Source organism: Apis laboriosa, unplaced genomic scaffold, assembly GCF_014066325.1.
Source record: "Apis laboriosa isolate Shangri-la unplaced genomic scaffold, ASM1406632v1 scaffold66_cov157, whole genome shotgun sequence".
Lineage (NCBI taxonomy): Eukaryota > Metazoa > Arthropoda > Insecta > Hymenoptera > Apidae > Apis > Apis laboriosa.
The window spans coordinates 265,788-287,418 of record NW_025224076.1 but is presented as its reverse complement, the minus strand read 5'-3'; the positions used below and the strand labels follow the sequence as shown (position 1 = coordinate 287,418).

The 21,631-nt window shown below is 42.6% G+C and overlaps 1 protein-coding gene across 3 annotated transcripts in view; it reads left to right on the top strand.

Moving 5' to 3' along the window:
• Positions 1-21,631, top strand: part of LOC122718631 (3-phosphoinositide-dependent protein kinase 1) — a 479,613-nt gene that overhangs the window by 429,046 nt on the left and 28,936 nt on the right. The window contains exon 1 of one of the 3 annotated variants that reach the window (XM_043943834.1): positions 16,025-16,603. The exons of the other annotated variants lie outside the window; for them this stretch is intronic. Within the exon in view, the coding sequence (XP_043799769.1) occupies positions 16,532-16,603 (72 nt within the window). The 5' untranslated portion in view covers positions 16,025-16,531. Of the gene's footprint in view, positions 1-16,024; positions 16,604-21,631 lie in introns of those variants that run through there. 3 annotated transcript variants of the gene reach the window in all.

The following is a 21,631-nucleotide window of genomic DNA, read 5'->3' as shown; positions in this document are numbered from 1 at the left end:
GGTTGGAGAGAGGAGAGAGGGAGGGAGAGAGACAGAATTCTGCTCGGCTGCGCATATCTCGCGTGCACTTTCGTCATCGGCGTGCCCCCCACACGCGAGATGCACGGTTTCGCTGGAAGCAAAAGCGAAGAAAACGCTCGGTATCCGGGGAATGCCGGCTAAGGTAGGAGCGGCCGTTGCCTGCCAGGACACGCGAGGATCCTCTCAGGAGTCCATTCCACCGGCGAACAACAAGGACGTACCGCAGAAATGAATTGGACGCCTCGTTCCTCGAGTGGCTCGCGCTTCGTGGATCAACAATCTTCGCGCGCCCAACATCACAAACGGCCGGCCATCCTCCACCACAGATTCTTCACCAGCCGTGGAATCTTCGTTTTCTATTTGAATACGCGTCGTCGTCGGTCGGACTTCGACTTCGCGGAATTCCTCGACCCATCACTCCTCTCGGAGGAGGAGTTTACATCTCGAGAGGAGAGAGAGAGGGAGAGAGAGACGAAGTCGAGAGCATCTCTTACCCGGAATGTCCTTCCCACAGAGAGAAGAAGAACTTTTGAAAAAAACTTCTTCTTCTTCTTCTTCTTCTTCTTCTTCTTCTACTTTCTACCTGTACAAGTACCGCGGTGTACTTAGCTGGCAACACGTTTTCGATCTACCATGTTGGAGGTAGTGTTGGCCGGTAGTATCGTGTCCAGACTCGATTATATCTCAGCGGCAGGTAAATTGGCTTCGCCGACCAATCGTCTTAAGAAAACGAAGCGCGAGATCGTATTTAATAAATCCCGATCCCCTCGAGCAAGGTTCCACTCAAGGTTTATTATTACTATCATTACTGGGATAGGAGATAACTCAATTGGGGAAAAGTATGATGGCGTTTAACCGATGTCGCGAGGAGAGATCTTCGAGGAAGACCGGCCAAAGTTTCCCTCCTTCCGGGATGGAAGAGATCGAGATCCTTTCTTCCGTGCATTTCCGTTGATTTAATATTTAAAAAACGCTCGACACCGTTGCATTCGAAACGAAATTGAAATAAAATATTCGAGATGGAGATATATCTGCCAACAAGCTACGCTTATCTCGATCGCGATATTAATCGCGATACCGATTTATTATTGTACCGATCGAACCGAGGGAAAACCGAGGTTCGATTTCTCCATCGTTGCGCCGTTCTTCGTCGTTGCAACGATTTATATACGGGCCACCCTTTTCGTCGACGTTCACGGCGAGGAGAAAGCGATCTCGAGCCGGGAGAAACTCTCGATTTGCGCCGCCGGTTCAAGTACGAAACGAAAGGTTCGAAAAGAAAATCCTTTCGACCGACTCGACAATTATTCTGTAATGAATAGTGTCCGTCAATGTTGCGTCCGTCAATCATCGGCAATAACCGTCACGTTGTACGCGTCGACGCGTCGTAAATGGCGAACTTGGCTCGGAATGGACTCCAAACAGAGCCGAACGGTCGGCCATCACGCGAAACTCGCCCGATGACACGATTCTCCATGGGAAAATCACTGTGATCGCGGTGAAACGATCCGATCGGAATTGTAAAATACCTTTCACGAGATCACCACCACGAGGGCAATAAGTTTTCCCTTATTTTTCAATATTTTTTTTCACAACGAAATATCGCCAATTCTGGCGTTTTTTTTTTTTAAGTAGATTCCTTCTTTCGATAAAGATCAAGGATAATAAGAGCCTTTCGACGAAAAGTTGAATTATTTAACATCAACTCGACGAGTTATCCAAGTTTATCGTAATGCTTTGAAATTTATAAATTCGGTGAACGAAAGAAGTTGAATATAGTCAACAACTTCGAGAACGAAATTTACAATCAAGATTAACATAACGCGTTTGTGATCTAGATCAAGTTAATTGATACAGGATTCGACGATATCTTTCCTGACCAATAAAATTCCTATTCAAATTTACGTCCTCCACCAATTTCCTCCACCCTAATAGTGCGGAATAAAAGCGCGTTAATGGTATCATTATCTCCTCTCCATCGCTCTTTATTCCATCCGTACAATCCATCGTGGAATTGGGTGTAATTTTTAAATTACTCTTTCTTCTTTTTTAATAGTAATAATCCATTTGTTATCCGTTCGTTACAATCGTTTGTCCAATCGCTATTTCCGAACAAACATTCCACTCATTCCGAAAATAATATTTTCTTTTAATACGATTTGTATATTTCCCCCTGGATGAAAACCTTTTTTCTTATGTTGGATTTCTTCGTGGCTCGTTCGTGGAATGCGGAACACAGATACAGGTATAGATATTCGGAGATATATCGATCATTCGATCGGTGGAAATTATCGAATCGGGTATACATGGAGGCGAGGGTACCGTTTGGCTTGTTTCGGCGGCGCGCGGCATTTATCAATCGATACACTGATGGATCGCGGCAATAATCGAGGCTAGGACTATTTAGCGAATTTCACGGCCGGCCGAGAACGCGGTCTTCCAACCAAGGTTGAAGAACCTTGTGAGAACTTGAACGACCGGGTTGTATCCGCGCTGTTATTGATGGACAGGGACCGAGGGGGGAAAGGGGGGTTGATATATCGATCGATAACGATACCGTGGCAAGATTGCCCCGTCACCGTAGTAAATCTTGCTTGCAAGGTGTATACACGTCTCATGGGAGCGTGCGTCGCCCGTTGTCGTCGTTATGATTCTGAATAATGGGGGGTCGGGGGGAGTTGGGGTGTTCCCTCAAACGAGCGAAATAAAAAATTCAACGGATGATTTATTCGATGATTTAAATTAATTCGATGGAATTTTTACATTTATGCAAGAAATGTATTTACGAAAACTTCTTTCCGTGTATATATATTTTATTTTTTATCGTAATTTTATCGTATATTTCATTTTTCCTCGTAAAACGGGAAAAGGAATTTCGCGAACGAGAATATTATTTTATCCGTAAATTTTTTTTTTTTTTCAAGAAGAACGCCAATTTGCAGGAAGTCGAAGAGGCGCGGATATTCAAGTTCAAATTGAATTGCAAGGAGGAAACGAGGCTTAAACATTGCGGAAAAGGAATACGTTCGAGATGTAAATATAAACGTTGTATATACGGAGTGGAAACGGCGACGAATCGAGCACAGTCGATCGAATGTCCGCCACGCGCGCGGTGTCGAGTGACTTCTGGCTTGTCGCGATCCAGCGAAAACGGGCCGAGAATTCGAGGCGAGGCGAGGCAACAAAGTGGAAGGCGAAACCTTTCGAACGAATACCGATCCGATCGAGCGCGGCCAGGATCCGGTCCGGCCGCGCCATTTTAACCCTTGCACGAGGCGCGTGCAACCTCGAAAGGGCGCTGCCATATTTGGTCCTGGATTGATTGACTCTCGAAAATTCGGCCACAATTCGGTGAGAGAATTTCGATATTCGACGATAATTTAATTAGTAATTGGTAATTATCATAGAGACAATTTCTCGAACTTGTATAGATATTTTGATTGAATTTTGTCTGGAAATATTCTTCGAAAAATATTTATATCGTCCATCTTTAATCGTTTGATGCAACAATCGTATTTCGAGTGTTCTGAGACATTTATTAAAATTTAAAACACAAGTTTTCTTCCGTTTCGATAAATATTGACGAATGATAAGATTTGAAAAAAAAAATTGTTCGAAACGAAAAAAATGTTGGATGACCAAAGACGCATTTACAACAACGAGCGGAATAAAGAGGATATTTCCAGATGTCGTAGGAATCCACGGATCAGGAATTCATTCGCGGGAACGATTTATAATTCGAGGCCGATTACGCACGTCGCCGTGCAAAATACGCGTAACTAAATGAAATACCGCGAGATTCGCGCCCGTTAATCGCATCGACACGGGGCACGAGAAGCAAGCTGCTACAAATCTCGTTCCATGGACGAGACATCTGGCCATTATTCGCCCCGGCCGCGGTGCATTATCATCGAAATCGGCAAATTCGCAATAGCCCAACCGCGTTATTCCACGCGTTATTATCGCGCGACCAAATAAACGCCCCGCGTGGCGGAAAACAACTGTCCAACCGGTATTAAAATACCTCCACATTGTTTTTTGCCTTCATCCACCGCTCGAACGATTTGGAAAGAAAGGAAGGAAGGAAGAAAATATCGCGGCGCAAAATGTATTGGCGAGAGGGGTGTAAAAAGAAGGGGGGGGGGGTCATCGTATCGCGTACAATTGTCGCGCATCGAATCGAAAAATAGAGGTCTGAGAAGTCGCGAGGGAGGGAAAAATGTATAGCATGCGACGCGAATTAAATAAAAGGGGAGAAAGGGGTGAAGATCGGGATCTTGGGAAGAAAGAGAACACGCGCGTAACTATTTGCATTAAGAATTTATGGAATTAATTATTCGAAAATGATTTTAACTAGTGCTGTGCCACTTCTCTCGATGAAACATCGTTGTTTCGTAATGATAATTTTTAAGAGTTAATAGTTGTTAAATATTTATTATCAGCGATTTATCGAATTTGACTCTTCTTTGATCTTCTCTTTGATTTTCCTTTGATCTTGTTTTCCTCCCTATCCGCTAACATTTTTCTCGTCCGTTCGTGTATACACACGAAAATATTTTCCCATTTTGTAATAACAATAAACAAAAGTGTAAAGTTACCAAGTTTAACTGCTTGGCAAAATGTGCGCCGTACGGAAAAGGATCCTTGAACTCGCAAGATTCGTTGACTTGCTTCGTTTCTATCTTGCAATATTATTAAATCCCATTTTAACGAGGATACCAAATCCTAAATAAATTATCCTAATAAGAGTCCTTCGTCTTTCGAACGTTAGTCTTATTCAAAGAAACGTTAGAGCGTAAATCTCAAATCCTGATTCCGTTAACGTCACGTTTCCACGCCCATAAAATGCTTAACGATCCTTATTTAAAAAAAAATCTCCTATCAAGTATCCGCCAAAAGAACAAGCCACGGAATCGTAACACGTACAAAAAACAACAATTAACAAATTAGAAATAGATATTCGAATATCCGTCTGGTTCGTCTGTCGTCGAGGAAGAATGTGCTCGAGGAGGCAAGGATCCTTCGATTGGGTGTTTCTCGTCGATCGATCGTGTTTTCTAATCGAGTGACGCAACCACCACCGCGCGGTCCGACATTTTTTCACGAAATCGAGGCCGCCGCCGAGGAAACGCAAATGCTGGAAGAATCGTGGTCCGGTAACGCGATCCGCCGCGGCTCGGTTTCTCTCCTTTTCTGCTGATCAGACGTTGCACGTCGTGCCGCGCAATATTTTAATTGCTGGAACGCGGAAGCGACACGCTTCTTCGGGGACACGGGCTCCCTCGGCCGAACCCCGAGATCGGGTTCCAATTGATCCGACCTCGTATCGAGGTGCGTATCGAGCTGTTGTCCCCTCAAAAACGGTTCCCCCTCACGTTTCGAAACTATTACTCGACGTGGGATTCGAATAATACTTGTTTGGAAGAATTTTTCATTATTCTGAAAGAACGAAGATATCGCATAATTTATTAACATGGGAATTCTTCACGAAAAAATTCGGCTTGAGACGAAGAAGGAACGAAACTTTGAACAATTGGAAAGTGAATTTCTTCCCCCTTTCGAAAAATTTTCCCGCGTCGCGCTCTAGAAACTTCGCGAAAATCAGAATTACACACTTTCGTGTATAATTTTGTAAGGCGTGTGTATATATATATATATATATATATATGTATATATTGGAACAGTTTGGTTCAATTGCACGCACGTTTGCGTAATCCTGTTAAATAATAAACAGGCGGAGAAGTTGCGAGGAAGAGGTTTTTACGAGGTTTACGAGCCAGGTTTTTGGCAAGTCGGCTTTTTTTACACTTCGCCTAAGTCAACAAATTGAATCAAGATTAGGAGTATACAAAGCGTCTATGGCGGGCGCAGGAAGGAGGAGGAATAGCGTGCGGTTTATTTCGGGAATCGACTCGTCTCGAAAATCGGGAAACGAAACAGAAGAACGAATGTTCCAATTCAAAGGGAAAAATGTAGCAATCCGGAAATCGAATAATTATCGGCCTGCATCCGTTTTAACCGTATTATGGTGGTTGGCGCGGAATGGCCGAGGCGGTCTTTTGCGGCATTCCCCGACAGTTATTCGGGGCCAACGATCGAGAAGCACGCGGAACGGGTCCCCGAACGTCGCGTTTCCACCACCAGAAAACTTCCTCTTAAGCCCTTCTTCTTCTTCGCAAGAATCTTTTGAAGAATGAAGAACGCCCTTTATCGGTGATTTTTCTGAACTTTCAAAAAATTTCATGGCTTTGAAATTTTTTTTTTTTATACTAAGATGCTAGGATTATTATTAATTATTTATGTATAAATGGCAGAGGATAGTGAGAAATTATTTGGATATCTTAGTTCTATATATAAAGTATATATTATCTGCAATATACATAACGAGACTTGTCTCAGTTTCATATCGATAAACGCGTGTGAGACGTGTCTCATCGTGCAAGAGATTTAATTCTTACGTCTAGAAAAATATTGGCGTTTAATTTTTTTATTTCGTTAGATAATAAAGTATCTCGAGATTAACGCGAGATTCGCTATCACGCGTCGCCATCACGTGTGAGCTTTGTTACGAACGTATTGTTTATTAATTTTCATGAAATTTCTTTTATAATATTTTAATCAATAAAATTAATGGAAAAAAAGAACGTTAAAAATCTTGGATCTTTAATAAAATGTGTATTGTAAGATGTTGATGTGCACTTTAATTACGCATTATTCGAAAATTGCTCGTTTATCTATTCGAACACTCATCTCTTTCACGGGAATTCGCCGTTGGAGAACCAGTTTCCCCGCGAAACATCGTCGTTGGAAATGCATCGGTGTTTTAAAACAAGGAATCGCCGCGTATTTCTGCTACCGGTATCGGTAATACTCGATAAAACTCTTATATATATATATGTATATATATGTATGTATGTTCGTAATACACGACGAATTGAGAACCGGCCGTGTAACCGCGAGGATCGCAACAGGAACAACTCGAAGAATAGATCTTGGCCGACGAGTCTCTTATTCGTCGAGCGTCATACGAATCGAGATTGTTGTACAATCTATTGCGATAAAAAAGCAATTTTTCAAACTAATTTCTCCGTCATCGTGCCGCATTCGCTCCAACTGTTTAGTTTCATTTGTGTTTTTTTTCTTTTTTTTTCTTTTTTCTTTGATGACGATGATTGTTTCGTTTCGATCGATTCGGTTTGTTTCCTCGTTCGTTCCCCTACTCTCCCAAAGGATGGAAATTTATTTGAGAGTGAAACTTTCGAAAACTGTTTTCAGGAACGTTTGTTTGTTAACGGACGGTGGGTTGGGAATAGACACTCCGAAAGTGGATATAAAGTGGTTGTTGTTTTTCGAATCGTGGAAATTTTTCATGGTTAGAAAGTTGAAAAATATTATAATATTGATTTCCCGTTTCGTCGCTATAATAAATAACATTTATGCAATATTCGCCAAGTTTAGAAATTTTTGCAAGCCGAAGAGATTTAGCCGAAAAAATTTTCGACAATGAAATTAATTTATAATTACTGGCCATTTAATTTTTTATTATCTTCTATCCAGTCACTTTGGAACGTTGATATTATTCAATCCCCTTTTTGCAAACAAGTCGTGTATATATATATAAGACTTTCAGTCGAAAGTTGGGGAAGAATCGGTTTACAGTCGATCAAATTGGAAAGTCTAGATCGTAAAATTCTTCTCCAGGAAATAATTTACGGGTAATAAGTTGTGTATTCAGTTACATTGGTGCATAAACGGCGAGGATAAAAATGCGTAAACAAATCCCTTCGATCCTTGGGGCGATCGAAATAATCGCGCGACGATAAGAGAAATTTCCGTTTACGCTCGCTCGCGTGCGTTCGAATCGCGACGTATTTACGAGATAAATGTCGTGGCCTAGATAAAGAGCGTGAAAATAAAAAAAAAAAAAAAAAGAAAGAAAGAAAAGAAAGAAACGCGCAATCACGAAGGGAATACAAAGTTGCTAATAAGCCGACCTGGTATAAACCAGAAATTCCGAAACTCCCGTGTTATTTATGCAACCGTATCGGCCGCGAGGAAATTTACGAGGAAAAACAGAAACTCGTAAACCACGTGATGTGAACGTAAATTTCCTTGAACGAAGGTAAAAAAAAAAAAAAAAAAAAAAAAAAAAAAGAGCGTGTGGCCGCGAGGACGAGGAAATACGAGTTCGCGTAGTCGCGTGGAAGTCGGCTCTCTTTCCCTTTCGGACCGGTGAAACGATATTTTTCGCGCGGCAGCAGTAAAGACACGTAAGATTGATTTTAATAAAAAGGAATAAGAGGAAACGAATTCGAAGAGGACGCGAAAATTATGGAAATCTCTTCTAAAATATTCTCTCTCGAAATTTTTTTTATCTCCATCCACGACTCGTTCGTGAAAATTTCTCGAAATCTTTATCGAAGATTTATTTTTCTATTAATCTCGAGACACGAATCCTCTCCCAACTTGATCCTTAACCAAAAAAAAAAAAAAGAAAAATTCGACACCAAATTCCTTGCATCGTGGAATGCCTCCAATAAAATTAGAATGTTGTCGCGCGCGGCCAGCCGGGCAAAAACGGCGACGACACGCGTACTCTAACTGTACAACGACCGGCGGATGACCGGGGATAGCGCAACGCGGGCTTGCAAAGCGACGCCGAGCCGGGCGGAATATCGCGGCGCAAAAAGCTGCCACGCCGTGTAAATGGCGTCTCGCGTTTCGACGAGAAAGAAGGGTGTGCGATCTCCTCTCGGCCAGATACCTCGACGCGTGCATATCTCGACCTCGAGGAGGACGGGGATTAGAAGAAAAAAAAGTGGATCTGGGTGGGGGGAGTCGCGTAAGAGCGAATAGTAATAGTGGTAGTGGTAGTAGTTTGCACGTGTTGGGTTTCAATAAGGGGCCAGCCTCTGATTTTTCTAATCACCGAGAAAACCACCGCGGTTGGTGTTGTTTATCTGGAACGAGCCACTGCGACAGTAAACGCGCTCTCCTCTTGTACCGGATGTGGCTTGCAGAGAGCCGAGCCGGATCGCAGTGGCCCTCTCCCGTACCGGTTTCCCCGGACACGATCCACGAGGTATAGGTAAACGAACGTCGGGAAAATATGTCTCTCTTCCATGAAAGTGTGCTCGTAACTTGACACGCGAGCGGGCAAAGGATTCGTAAAGATTCTTAAAAATTTTTTTAAATCTTCGAAAACGATAAAGAAGAATTAATAAATACTTATCTTTTCTCTCTCAATAGAAAATTGACGAGGAATGTAAAATGTAAATGGCAGTTCCATTTTTATTATTATTATTATTATTATTATTATCGAAAAGAAATTCGAACTCCGAGGATTTTATCGTATACTTGGGGGGAAAAAATCAGGATTTTCGAATTATTCTACTAGAGTGTCGATATCGAAGATTGAAAACGTACATCGTGCATCCATCGTGCTCAGCTTTGGAAACTCGACGAAAAAGTCAAAGTTGTGGGTCATAGATGGCAAGCTTTCTTTCGAGGAACTAGATTTATATATACGACAACGTTTGCGCGCGAGTTGTAAGCGGTGTCTTATCTAACTTGGACGTATGCACGGCTATTCCAACCTCCGCTATATATTTGCGTCACTAATTATACGAGACCGGTTGTACGCGTCTGATTCGCGTCATTGAATCTCGAAATCGAATCGCAATTAGACGTAATGGATGAGGTGACTGTAAGAAGATGAAGAAGAAGAAGAAGAAGAAGAAAAAAAAGCGCAATTTCTTCAACATTTTCTCGAACGATCCCTTAGTCTTCGAGCGTAGCCAGTAAAAGGCAGAGAGATAAACGCTCGAAATCTTTATCGAAGATAATAGGCTCGAACCGCTTAATCATCCTCCTCGAAGTGTTACTCATCGCCAACACATTGTTGTAACACATCGGCCAATTTCTTTTCATCGACGTTATGCTTTTGTTTTAGACAATTGGTCGGATATATTTAAAATACTTAACTTGGTCGAGAAATAAATAAACTAAGAGTTAAAGATAAAATGGTGGCTTTATTGAAAATAATATTGATCAAAGCTTGACACGATATAACATCTCGTCCATCGATTCAATATCCATTTAATTAATAATTCTTCACTCTCCATCAAACGTTTATCCCTCTTTTCTCTCCGCTTCAATGATCTTACAAAAATTTGTAAAATTAATTTCGCGTCCAATCCATTCGCCAAAAGAACTTCAAACACTACTCATCTGAGTACTGATAGTGAGAAAGAGAAAGGATAAAATTAAATCTTCCTCTGCCTGCAAACAATACCGCGAAATTAAACTTCGTCACCAATCAATAAATGCGAATCCAATACGTTATCTACGCAATTGCAAAAAAAAACCCTCGAACACTCGAGAAGTTTGCCGCAATAAAAGCGAATTCGAGAGAGAGAGAGAGAGAGAGAGAAAAAGCCCTCACAAAGTTATCCACTTTCCGGTCTCGACGACAAGTCGGTGGCTTTAATTTAACCACTTAGCTGCCACTTGCGCCGCAGGTAGCGGGCGAACCCCTGCCGGAATTCCTGTCGAAGACACGGAGGCTTCGACAACGGGCCAGAACGGTGGAATGCGGGATATTCGCGGCCTGGAGGCGACCACCGTTGTAGCCGTTCTCTCTGTCAATGCTTAGAAAACGAAGGGAAACGTCGCCGACCATCCTTTCCCTCGCCTGTTTACGAGAGAGACTCGATGTCGAGGTGCTGTCCCGTCGATGCCCCGTCGAAATTGTGAATGGAAATTCTTTCTCGTGGTATTTATAGCGTTTGGAAAAAGGGGTTTATTCATCAACCGTGTTTCTTTATTAACCTCGTCGAATGAACAAATCCGTAATGATACGCACAATTGTTGAAAAGTTTTTATTCCAAAGTTTCCAATATTTTATATCGCTTTTAAGGATTTAATTATTCAATTGTTCGAAAATTAATTTTTCTCTTCCTTTTACTTGCACAGTTCCGAAATTACGATCATCGACGAAATTATCCTAATCCTGTTTAATTTCTTAAAACTCGTGTCTATCTTCCCCGAACAAAAACCATTCTCGAGTGGAAACTTGGGTTCAGAGATTTAGAATCGTTTAAAAGTTGAGATTAACGGCTCGAATAACGCGTTACTCGACGACACTCCTCGAAAGCCTCGCGATGGATCCATCTCTCAAACGGACGTGTCGTCTCTTCGTTTCGAAAGAGAAGGGAGAGAAAAAGAGATTGGCTCGAATCGCCGATATAACCCGCGGTGTACAAAGCCGGTTAACAATGAGGAGGCCGATAATTAACCGAGAAACCGGGCGAAAGTCGCGTGGAAAACGCGTGGCGATCCATCTTTCGCGTTCAACAGGTATCCGGATAAATTCCAGGCGGAGAGAATCGAGAAACCCTCGTGGTATGTTTGCTCGAGCCCGGGGGGCCGGGAAATGTTCGGATGCCTGATGTGTCATTGCGTTCCCGGCCGCCGTTTCTAGCAGCTACAGTTACGTATCGCGTATTGTTGCGCCGGGATTCCGGCAAATGTCGTTCCCCCGCTTCGAAGAAATTCCAGGGTAATAAGGATTATCCGTGGATCGCGCTTACAAGCGTGTTACGACGTATTAATTATCGTCGTCTGATCAAACTGCAACTCTACTAAATGCTCTAGCAGAGTCTAGCAAATGCTATGGAATCGTACAAAGTATTTAAATATATATATCTTTTTGTGTGGAAATGATATACGATATAACAGGGTAATGATTTGACCGAAGGAATACTCGAAGGATTTAACCGATCGAGGTACGTTAATCGATTAATTGATCTCTCGGCATTGCGCGATAACACGTTTAAGCGGACGAACATCTGGCGCATTTACGTCAATTTTTCCAGCTCGCGAGCTCACCTGACCGGTGAGGCGTTGTGTTACGTCAAGGCGCGGCGTCCAAGCTCGCAGGTCGTGAACCCCGCGACAGATGACGGAAATAACCGACCTAACTCTCTTAGCATCGCGAAACTGACTCGAGAGATGTAGCCGTGATACTATCTTTACTCTTTTTCTCCCCACTTTGTTTGACGAGCCGGCGAACGCCCGTTAAGCCCCGTTCACACGAATCCGCGAAACATCTGAAGAACATTCCATTCAAAATTAATCGAGAAAGAATTATCTTCGAGTCTCGTCGAAAGAGAATAATAAAATGCAACGAGAATAATTAAGATTTCGTAACGCTTTGATTAAGGAATGAAAAGAAGATATCTCGTGACGAGACTCGTGTAATCGAAATCTGATAAGTAGTTGAAACGAATATTATTCCCAGGAAGTAGCAAAATAGTAGCGTTCGAACGTTTGTATCGAACGGTTATACAGTTCTTTGGAAAATTGGATCGAACGGTCGAGCAATTCCGTTACCCCCTTCTTGAAGAAGAAGAAGAAGATGGTATCCGCCATCTGGCCTCGCTTCTCTCGATGTCGGTTACACACGGGGCCTGTGTGAGCAACGCCTTTCGAACATTTGTCTCGTCTATGTTTATGCCGTGTCGTCTTCTGGCGTCGAACCGGATTTATCCGGTGGTCTCGGTGCACCGGCTACCATACTCGCGACACCTTACTCGACTTAGCACGAGTGACTTTTCCGAAGGTAAATATAGGCGACCGTTCTCGGTGTCGACTCATGCCGTTCGGCAGTCGATGCCAACCAGCTACGCGAAAGGACGCCAGCGTTGGCCAGGGTGAAGGGGAGCTCGAAACGCACAAGTCCTCGATAGCGGTTCGTTATCACTTGGTTTTGAATCTCGTTTCCGGATACGTTTATTCGAGTAATCGGGCGATTATTAGGCAATTTAGATAAACGAAACGTGAGTAATTAATTTGTCAAGGGGGAGGAGGAATATTCGTGGTATAATTGGGATATGGATTGTGTGATTACGTGATTTCGCGGATTTTCACGCGTGTACGATATCTTTTCGTGTCACGTGGATATATCATATAAACGTAAGAAGGTGGTTGAAAATTATGAAAATCTTATCCTATCGTGTCATTATTACGTCTATATATCCATTATTAATTCGTTCTAGGCAATAGAAATAAACATATTTATCGCGCAATATATCTTAAACACTATTAAAATTAGGAAAAATTTAAACCGTTATAACTTCGAAGATAATGACTTCCGGTAAATGGATGAAAGGCCATTAGAAGCGCGAAATCTTACCCTTTAAGCGCTTCTTTCACTTATCCCGACACGACTTCCGGTTGCCGGGATATCCTCGTGCAAAGAGAAGGATAATTTTTAATCATTTATCTTGAATCCTAAATTAAATCTTATTAAAATTAGGAAAATTTTGATTCGCCATAACTCGGAAAGTAATGACTTCCGGTCAATGGGTGAAAGATCATTAGAAGCGCGGAATCTTGCCCTTTAAAACCCATTTTCGTTTGTCTCGATATCATTTTCGGTTGCCGAGATATCGTCGTGTAAAGGAAAAGGTAATTTTTCATCGTTTACTATCTTCGTCCTCGTCGCTTACTCGGACCTCTGCCTCGCACCTCGTCTCGCTGACCTATCCCAAACTCCAGACAAGCGACAGACGCGATTCCTGGAATCGTAGTCGCACGCGTTTCCAAAAAAAAAATATAGGTCACGGGCCTACTCATAATCCCTATACTGCTTTTTAAGCATCATAGACATTTTGAGTTCTTATATCTCGGCAACCGATCGAGATATCGAGATGAAACAAAATGTGAGTTTAACGGCACGATTTTCTTTATTTTCTGTGTGGATTTTAATGACAAAATTTTTAACTTCTTCGAGCTTTTTTTTTTAAGTTTTAAAGATTCTACGCGAATGCAATGATCTGTCTCTCTATATCGTATATAGAAAGATAATTTAGCATGTGTTTTACGTAATATGATATGCTTTTATAGATATAGCAATCGTAAAAAGAAAACTTAGCTTTTTTTTTTTTTTTGAATGAGAAAACAAGCTTTAACTTCAACAAGTTTTAACTTGCCTCAACATTCGAACAATTAGACTCGACTGTCCTGACATGATTCCATTCCATGCTTTTCTTCTTCGTCAAAAATTACATATCTTCCTTTAAGAAATGTGTTTCAAAAGATTTACGAGTCCGATCGGATCGACGCGATCCGGCAAATTTCCATTCTTCCCAAGATCACAAGATTAAATCTCAATCGTCGATCCTCCGCGTCTAATAAAATCGTCGCTGATCCCTCTTCCGCCTCGTTTAATTACGAAACATTAATCGCCGTCCAATTTAACGCGCCCGGGTGCCTGAAACAGCCTCCTCTTATCTCTTTATCCGCCGTCTGAGCGCAGCTGCATTCCTGCACGGTGACACAGAATTTCTCAGCGCATTCCGGCCGCGCGGAATCGCGGCCCTTTCCCGTGGCGGAGAACGCGAACGTGGCTGGTGTGGCTATTTTTCGCGCGCGCTCGTAACAGTCCGCGCGCATTCTGCCTCGGAGATCGAGATCGAATCGAGAGGCAACTCTTGTTTGAAACAGAAAAAAAATCACTTTTGCATAAACGTCCAAGCGTTTTTCACGCTGTGCATGTATGGAAAGAAATAGTACGAAATGAACTCTTTTCGACGGCGACAGCATAATATTATTTTATTTTATTATCGTGGTGTAATTTTGTTCACAAGAAAGTAACTCTGTAAGTCAATATAATTGTTGAGAATTTTAGAAAGGAAAAAAAGAACGTGAGATCGAATATATGTCGATACAAAAAAGAACGAAATACAAGAAATTCGCGCTGAATATTTTTAATATTGGATATCGAGGAATAACGGTTTTATTGAAAATTTATCGGAGAATCTACCGCGTCATCCAGATTTCGCGTTATCAGGGAAATCGTATCACCACGACCGGATTGATTTCTGCACGATAAGAATTTTCACAGGCAACTTCCTATACATTTAGTTAGTTATCGCGACTACGTTTGGCTCTTCGTTCGACCACTTGACGAATTTCGCAAGCTCGAAAGCTCGATTTGACAGGTAGGTGTACTTCTCTTAAATTTTACAACTCGTATACGAAACTCGATAAACAATCTCGTATCATTCCATATCCATGGCGGAATAATCTTCGAAATCAGCCGCGGAATATAATTCGAAGGAGTCTAGAAGAACTCTTCTTCTTTCTTATGATTCTCGTAACAAACGTATCTCCCTTCCACCGAGTAGAATCGAGAACGTAAAAAAGGAGAAATAAATAAAGAAGCTTGGAGTGCCGATAAAAAGAAATACGAATACATCGTGTCAATTTGTATCATCGGTCTACTATTCTTTATCACTTCGATATTCTCTTCCCTCTTCCCTTTCCCTCCCTTCGCCCTATCGTTTTCCACGATCCGAACCACTTTCAAAACTCCCGAAACTATCCAAAACTTCCAACTTCAAATCTTCCTACAGAGACTTATCGAGACTCCTCGACCGTTCCAAGACTTCGAATTATATTCAAACCGATACGAATCACCCAGCCTTAAAAAACTTGGGAATCGTTCTCGAACTTGAGATTCGATTCGCCATCGATCCAACGAAGTATACACTCGAAGGACTTCGTCGGATAGGGAACGACGCGAGAATTCGAGGAAAGACACGTCAATGATACACCCCCAAGCACGTGGTCATAATCACACGAATCCGCCCACGGGAAAATTCGACGTCCATCGAAGAATCATATATATATATACATCTATATCCCTGATCCTAACGTGTAATAAATTTTCGCAGGCGTGGACGATTATATTCATTCAAAACACGGGGATGTACGAGCGATGTGACTGACGAGAGGCGAAAGAGGAGCGTATATACGCGGCATAGTTGCAGTTCGTTCGCCTACGAGTGTCGTATCGTCGCACTCGTAAACATTTATAGAGCTGGTTTCTCCTCCCTCCCTCTCCTTTAAGCGTCTCCTTTTTCCACCTCCGGAGTGCTGGACGCTCTCGTTGTCGGGGGCAAGCTCGCAGCTGAAAAGTGCGGGGGGCGAAGACCGATATCGACTCGTTATCGACGATCGACGCCGCGTCGTCGACTTAATTTCTGCTCCCCTTGGTCGTCACGAGTAGAAACGTAACGGTTGCGGGTCGAGCACGTTCGATGTATATAATCACAGGAAAGGGACAGGAAATTATCTCTTCGATGGATTATTTCTTTATTATTCGAGGGATCGGAAGAGGAATCGTTTGGCGGATTTCTTCCACGTGTCGCGTTTAATTTGTTCCACCGCACCGTCGTCGTGTGTATAACACACTGGACGCTCGCCAACCAGCTAACCTTCCGCTCTTTCCCTCTCGTAATTGCCGAATTTTCGAACAAAACGTCGCGAGCCCGCGGAGACACCGGTCAGCCTCCTCCTCGCCACGAATTCTCGGCGGTCTCTCGGTGGTGATTCGCGGTGGCATAATTTCACGTGGATGTACGTACGAGGGTGGTGTGCACGCGTCGACGAGGATGTTACGTATACGTATTATATTGTTCGAGGAAGGGTGAAGGGAGAGTGAATGATGTCGTGTAAAAAGCAACGCAGCGGCGCTGCGTCCTATTTCATAAGGACGGCAAGGAGACTTATCTCGGTGAGTCTTGGATTCGAAGGGGGAGGGGAATGAAATTTTTAAGATCCGTATAATTCGAGGATCATTTATACGAGATTTGTTCAACGACCCAACGACTTCGAAACGGACAATTGTTTCCTCTTTATTACCCTCCTCGCCCATTTCCCTCCTCGACACCAAGGAGGCAAAGGAGGTGTGTATATATATATATCTGTGTTCGTCGACAATTGGCACAGAATACTATTGACGCGTGTCTCCTTTTCGCGTATAACAAGATTGGTGGCTTGGACGAATCTATCTGTTGTGCTTGATTGAAATTTTACATTTTAGCAATCTTAGTGTATAGGAGATTGATTGATCGATTCGGTGTTGAAGGAAGGAATGAAGAAGGGACGAGTAGTAAGTTATGAGAGGAAGCTAAGAGTAGAAGCTACGCTAAAACTCTTTTCTCTCTCTCTCTCTTTTTTTTTTTTTTTTAGGCTGTCAACGCAGATTTATTCGATTGATAGAGGAATTTAGGTTAATGTTGATACGGAAAGGACGTCGAACTGAATTAGCCGGTTCACTTTATCACGTGATTTGTTCATCGGGTTAACCTTTAACTGGCCAGAGTAGAAGTTAATTCGATCGTGAATAGCACGTGATTGCGCTGCAATCTAAAACGTCAATAACGACGGTAAACAATGAAGGACGTTGAGTAATAAACACGATGCTATTAATCCGAGAGATACGACGTCGCCTGGAAAAAAGAAAGGAAAAAAAAAAAAAAAACACACACAAAAGCGACGAGCAAAAAGCGAGATATCACGATTGAATAAAAAACATAGAACCGATAGAATCGATGATCTGTCATAACAATAATAATCGTCTTCTCTCCTGTCATTAAAATTCATCGAAATCTATTTTGTCCAAGTTACGCGTTAAATATATAAACTTATCTAAAATTCGCATTACACCGGCGTCGCTAAGATCACGATTAGATCGAAATCTGATGGTTTGCTTTTCAAAAAAAAAAAGAAAAAAGAAAAGAAAGAAAAAAGAAAAATCTCCTCGCAACACGATCATATCCTTATCTCTATTTGTTTATCGCGTTATCTGCGATAAATATCATAGATACCGTATTGTTGTTGTCAGTTATTGGAGGAGAAAATATCATAAAATCGAGAGACGAAATTTATCGGCCGATCGATCCTTCTACGTAACACACTCGGCGCCGCGAGCAACCCCGAAAACCGACACAAGATACGCTACGATCTTTCTTCTCCCTTTTCCCGTTGGCACACGGCCCGATCCCGTTGATGCACGATGTAGCCGAATAAATCAACCGTGTGTCGGTTCATCACGTGACGAGCCGACATGTGACGTCAGAGCGAACGTAGTCGGATATAATACATAATGTTTCAATGGCAAATATAGACACGCCGCTCGTTCTCCTTCATTCTTGAATTTCGCCTCCTGCGATTACGTGATTCTGACGCGGAGAAAATATATATAGATGTACATTTTTCCAACGTACCCTCACAGAAGGTAGATAATCTTAATCTTTACAAGGTTTATAATTTTGTGATACAAAAAAAAAGAAAAAAGGAACAAGGGACGATCATCGATCGAGACGGTTCTTTCCACGATTACTGTGATGATGATGATGATGATGATGATGATATGAGAGTCACTGTGAACTCATGAACAACGTAATCTTTATTATTTCGAATATAATGGAAGAATCTCTGAAAGGATTCCTCTCCTTCTTTCCGATATTGGAGAATGGCGCCGTAAAGAAAGATAATAATTACAGCCCTGTCTGGAGAGAATCGTTGGAGAAACGATTGTATCATTGTTGAAATTCGATCGGTTCTGTAAAATAAATGTTTTATAATTCAATACGTTCGATCGTTGATCGCATCGATGAAGAGAAAAGGGAAAAAGAAGAAGAAGGAAAAAAAAGAGAGAAACGCCGCGATGTACGAGGAACACGCTTTGAGATTAAGTACCGGCTGATTACGTAAGGTGATAACCTCGATGCCTCTCGATAAAAAAGAAAAAGCCAAGACGCCAAACAAATCTTTGATCTATGCGTCTATGTTTCAATCGCGTGCACATACCTTGGCTATTTAAATCGCTCGCTAATTTAAATATTCGATTATCTAATCGACACGCTCGCGATAGAGCAGAATTTCATCAGATAGCGACAGCGGTAGTATTTTAAAATACAACCGTTCTATTATTTCCATACGGCATTATTCATTAGCGCGCCGTCATTTAGATAAACAGAAGGTAGGCAATTATTTGCCAGGCGTCATCCCAAGTTACAAAGTTTCCAGGAGGAAGAGCTTCGTATCGCTCGAAACGTTAACGTCGCGTTACCACACGATTTTTCGTTGGGGGGCCCGATTACGTCCACGTGCACGTGTGCGCGTTCGTTTGGAAATGAGCAAAAAAAGGAAAAAAGAAGAAGAAGAAGAAAAAAAGAAGCGCAGGTGCGAACGCGTGCACCTGTGTTTTCAGCTGGATTTGCTATGTGTTGAGTTTGTTTGTAACGTCAACAACCGATGCTCTTCCACCGCGGAAACATTTTTATACCGTCGTATATATATATATATATATATATATATATATATATATATTTTGACGATTAGAGAGAGACTGCGCGTATATATATTATTCCTTCGTCCCGATAACGTCAGTCTTGGTAACAGGGATTCAGATTTTTGTTTCGAAAACAATCGAAGAAAACTCTCGCGTCTATAATCGAGGGTTACGTAACTCACGAGACGTGACGAACACGTGTTAAATTTACACTACCGTTCGCCGATTTCGAGAATTCGAATCGATCCGAGGATAACGCAAATATAACAAGATCGGTACTTCGAGACAAGATATTTTCGTCTCGCTATTAATTTCTCAGCAATGTACACGTGATCCAAGCTGATGCACAGTTTCCTCGCAAATTTATGCTCGATAGGCAGCATTCTACTCGGAGGAGGAATCTCGAGGATGAAATAATACCGAAATGTCACCCGGCGTGGCGTCATTTCACATTTCCACCTCGCTTTTTTCCATCCCTCGCGCGAGCAAATGCATAATTCATTTCGGGCCGCGCGCGCCTCGACGTCTTCCCCTCTAAATTTATATAGCGAGGGCATGCGTAGACACAGATTCGTAAGTTTACCAACGTCGTTTTCTCCAACCCTTTCGAGCGTCCGAGCGTCTACTAACCTCCTCCCCTTCCTCCTCTTGCACGTGCATTCGGCTCTCCTTCAGCCGAGCATTAAACGCGTGCGAGTAATTTATTCGAGATATTGCCGTACGAACGGGGGTAGTAGGATTATCGGAAAACAGGGGAAAGAAGGAGCATTTGTTCCTGTTGAATTATCTGAACTGATTCTACTATGAATTTCCATTTCCGCCTCGCGTTTGTTACACGCGTCACGGCGGCTAACTTCGTGAAAGCTTCTTGAGGATTATTCATCACGGTTAATTGTGAACTGTTTGTTATCGAGTTTCCTTTTATTTAATTTTCTTTCTCTTTTTTTTCTATTTTCTAACGGTAGTCGATGAATTGAGAGAGGAAATAAGAATACGTTTCGCGCTCGAGGAATAATACGAATGGTGTCAACAAGGGTTGACAAAAAAAAAAAAAAAAGTAGCGGTATCTTTCTTTGTCGACAATATAACGATTTGAAAAAGAATCTATTTCTCTTTCAGTAATAATAGTCTTCGTACTCTTGTCTCCGAGACGAGTTCGATAAGTGAACAATATACTCGTGAAGCGATATCGAAGAAGAAAAAAAGATAACGAGTGACAATTCTTAGAACTTTGACTACCTTCCTCAATAACGAACGCGTAACCGACGTCACACGGCCGTACAAACGCATTCGCGATATTTCCGCCGTAATACGTCTTCGTATTTCCACCGATCGTCTGGTCGTGTGACGTGAGAAAGGCACGGAAACAAAAATGGAAACGAACCGGTCTATTTTCATCGCGAACGTAACGAGACAGGAGCGAGCGAGCGAGAAAAGACCCCGTATCGCGACGGAGGAAAAGTATTCGAGGAGGTGAAATCGGCCCCAAAAATAATCCACGACTGCTCGTTGCGGAAGCGTGTAAATCCGCGAGAAACAGGGGTAAAAGAGAGAGGCGAGGATACAAGGTTTCAAACAAAAGTTGTACCGTGCGCAACCCTATTTTTCAACGATTTCGTTATTACGCACACGTGGTCGTAAACGATTCCATTCCATCCAAAGGCTCCCGTTTTCGAGTGATCCTCCCTCGTCGTAGGGATAATTTCCCACTTCTTAATCCACCCAATCTAAATTTAACCGAAACTGTCTATACTTCGGTTTCGTGTTTTCCTTCCTCCCGTTTTAAACGGGGCAATGAATCTTGAGGAAACTTGAAACGAACGTGTATCCAGGATATCCAGGCAAACGTAACGAACGATCGTGTCGCGCCAATATCTTTTCCCCCGCCTTTCTTGAAGAAAGCAACGAAAGGGAGGCTCGGAGTATTGAAATTTCGCGCGGAACCACTTTACCCGCCGCTATCTCCTCATGAAAAATCGGTATTAGCGGTTTTGCACGCGTTTTCCATTGTCTCCACCCGTCATCGTACATCAAGTTCTGAATACCTATCCCTCTCCTATCCTAAAGAATTCCACGGGCGCGAACGTACGAACCGTAAGTGCACCGATCGAAAAAGCTTCGATATCTTTCGACTCTCCTCCTCTCTGTCTCTCTTTCTCTCTCTCAAGACAGAGAGTGTCCGTTATCCGACGGCCATTTAGTCGGACGGGCAATAGGAGGCCCGGCATCGAAATAAATTTATATAGCGCGCTAAAGGGAGGGGGAGAAGGGAGTTCTGTTCCAGGAACAGAAAGGTCGATCGATCGTGGCAAGTGAACTTCCGCGATACTATCGACGTGTATTTATGCGACGTGGGCGCGTTCGACGGACGACTCGCCCTTGGATCGCGATAACGCGTTATCGAGAGGGTTGCGAGAGAGAGAGGGAGGGAACGGGGGTGGGCCTTGGTTCGGTGATTAATCG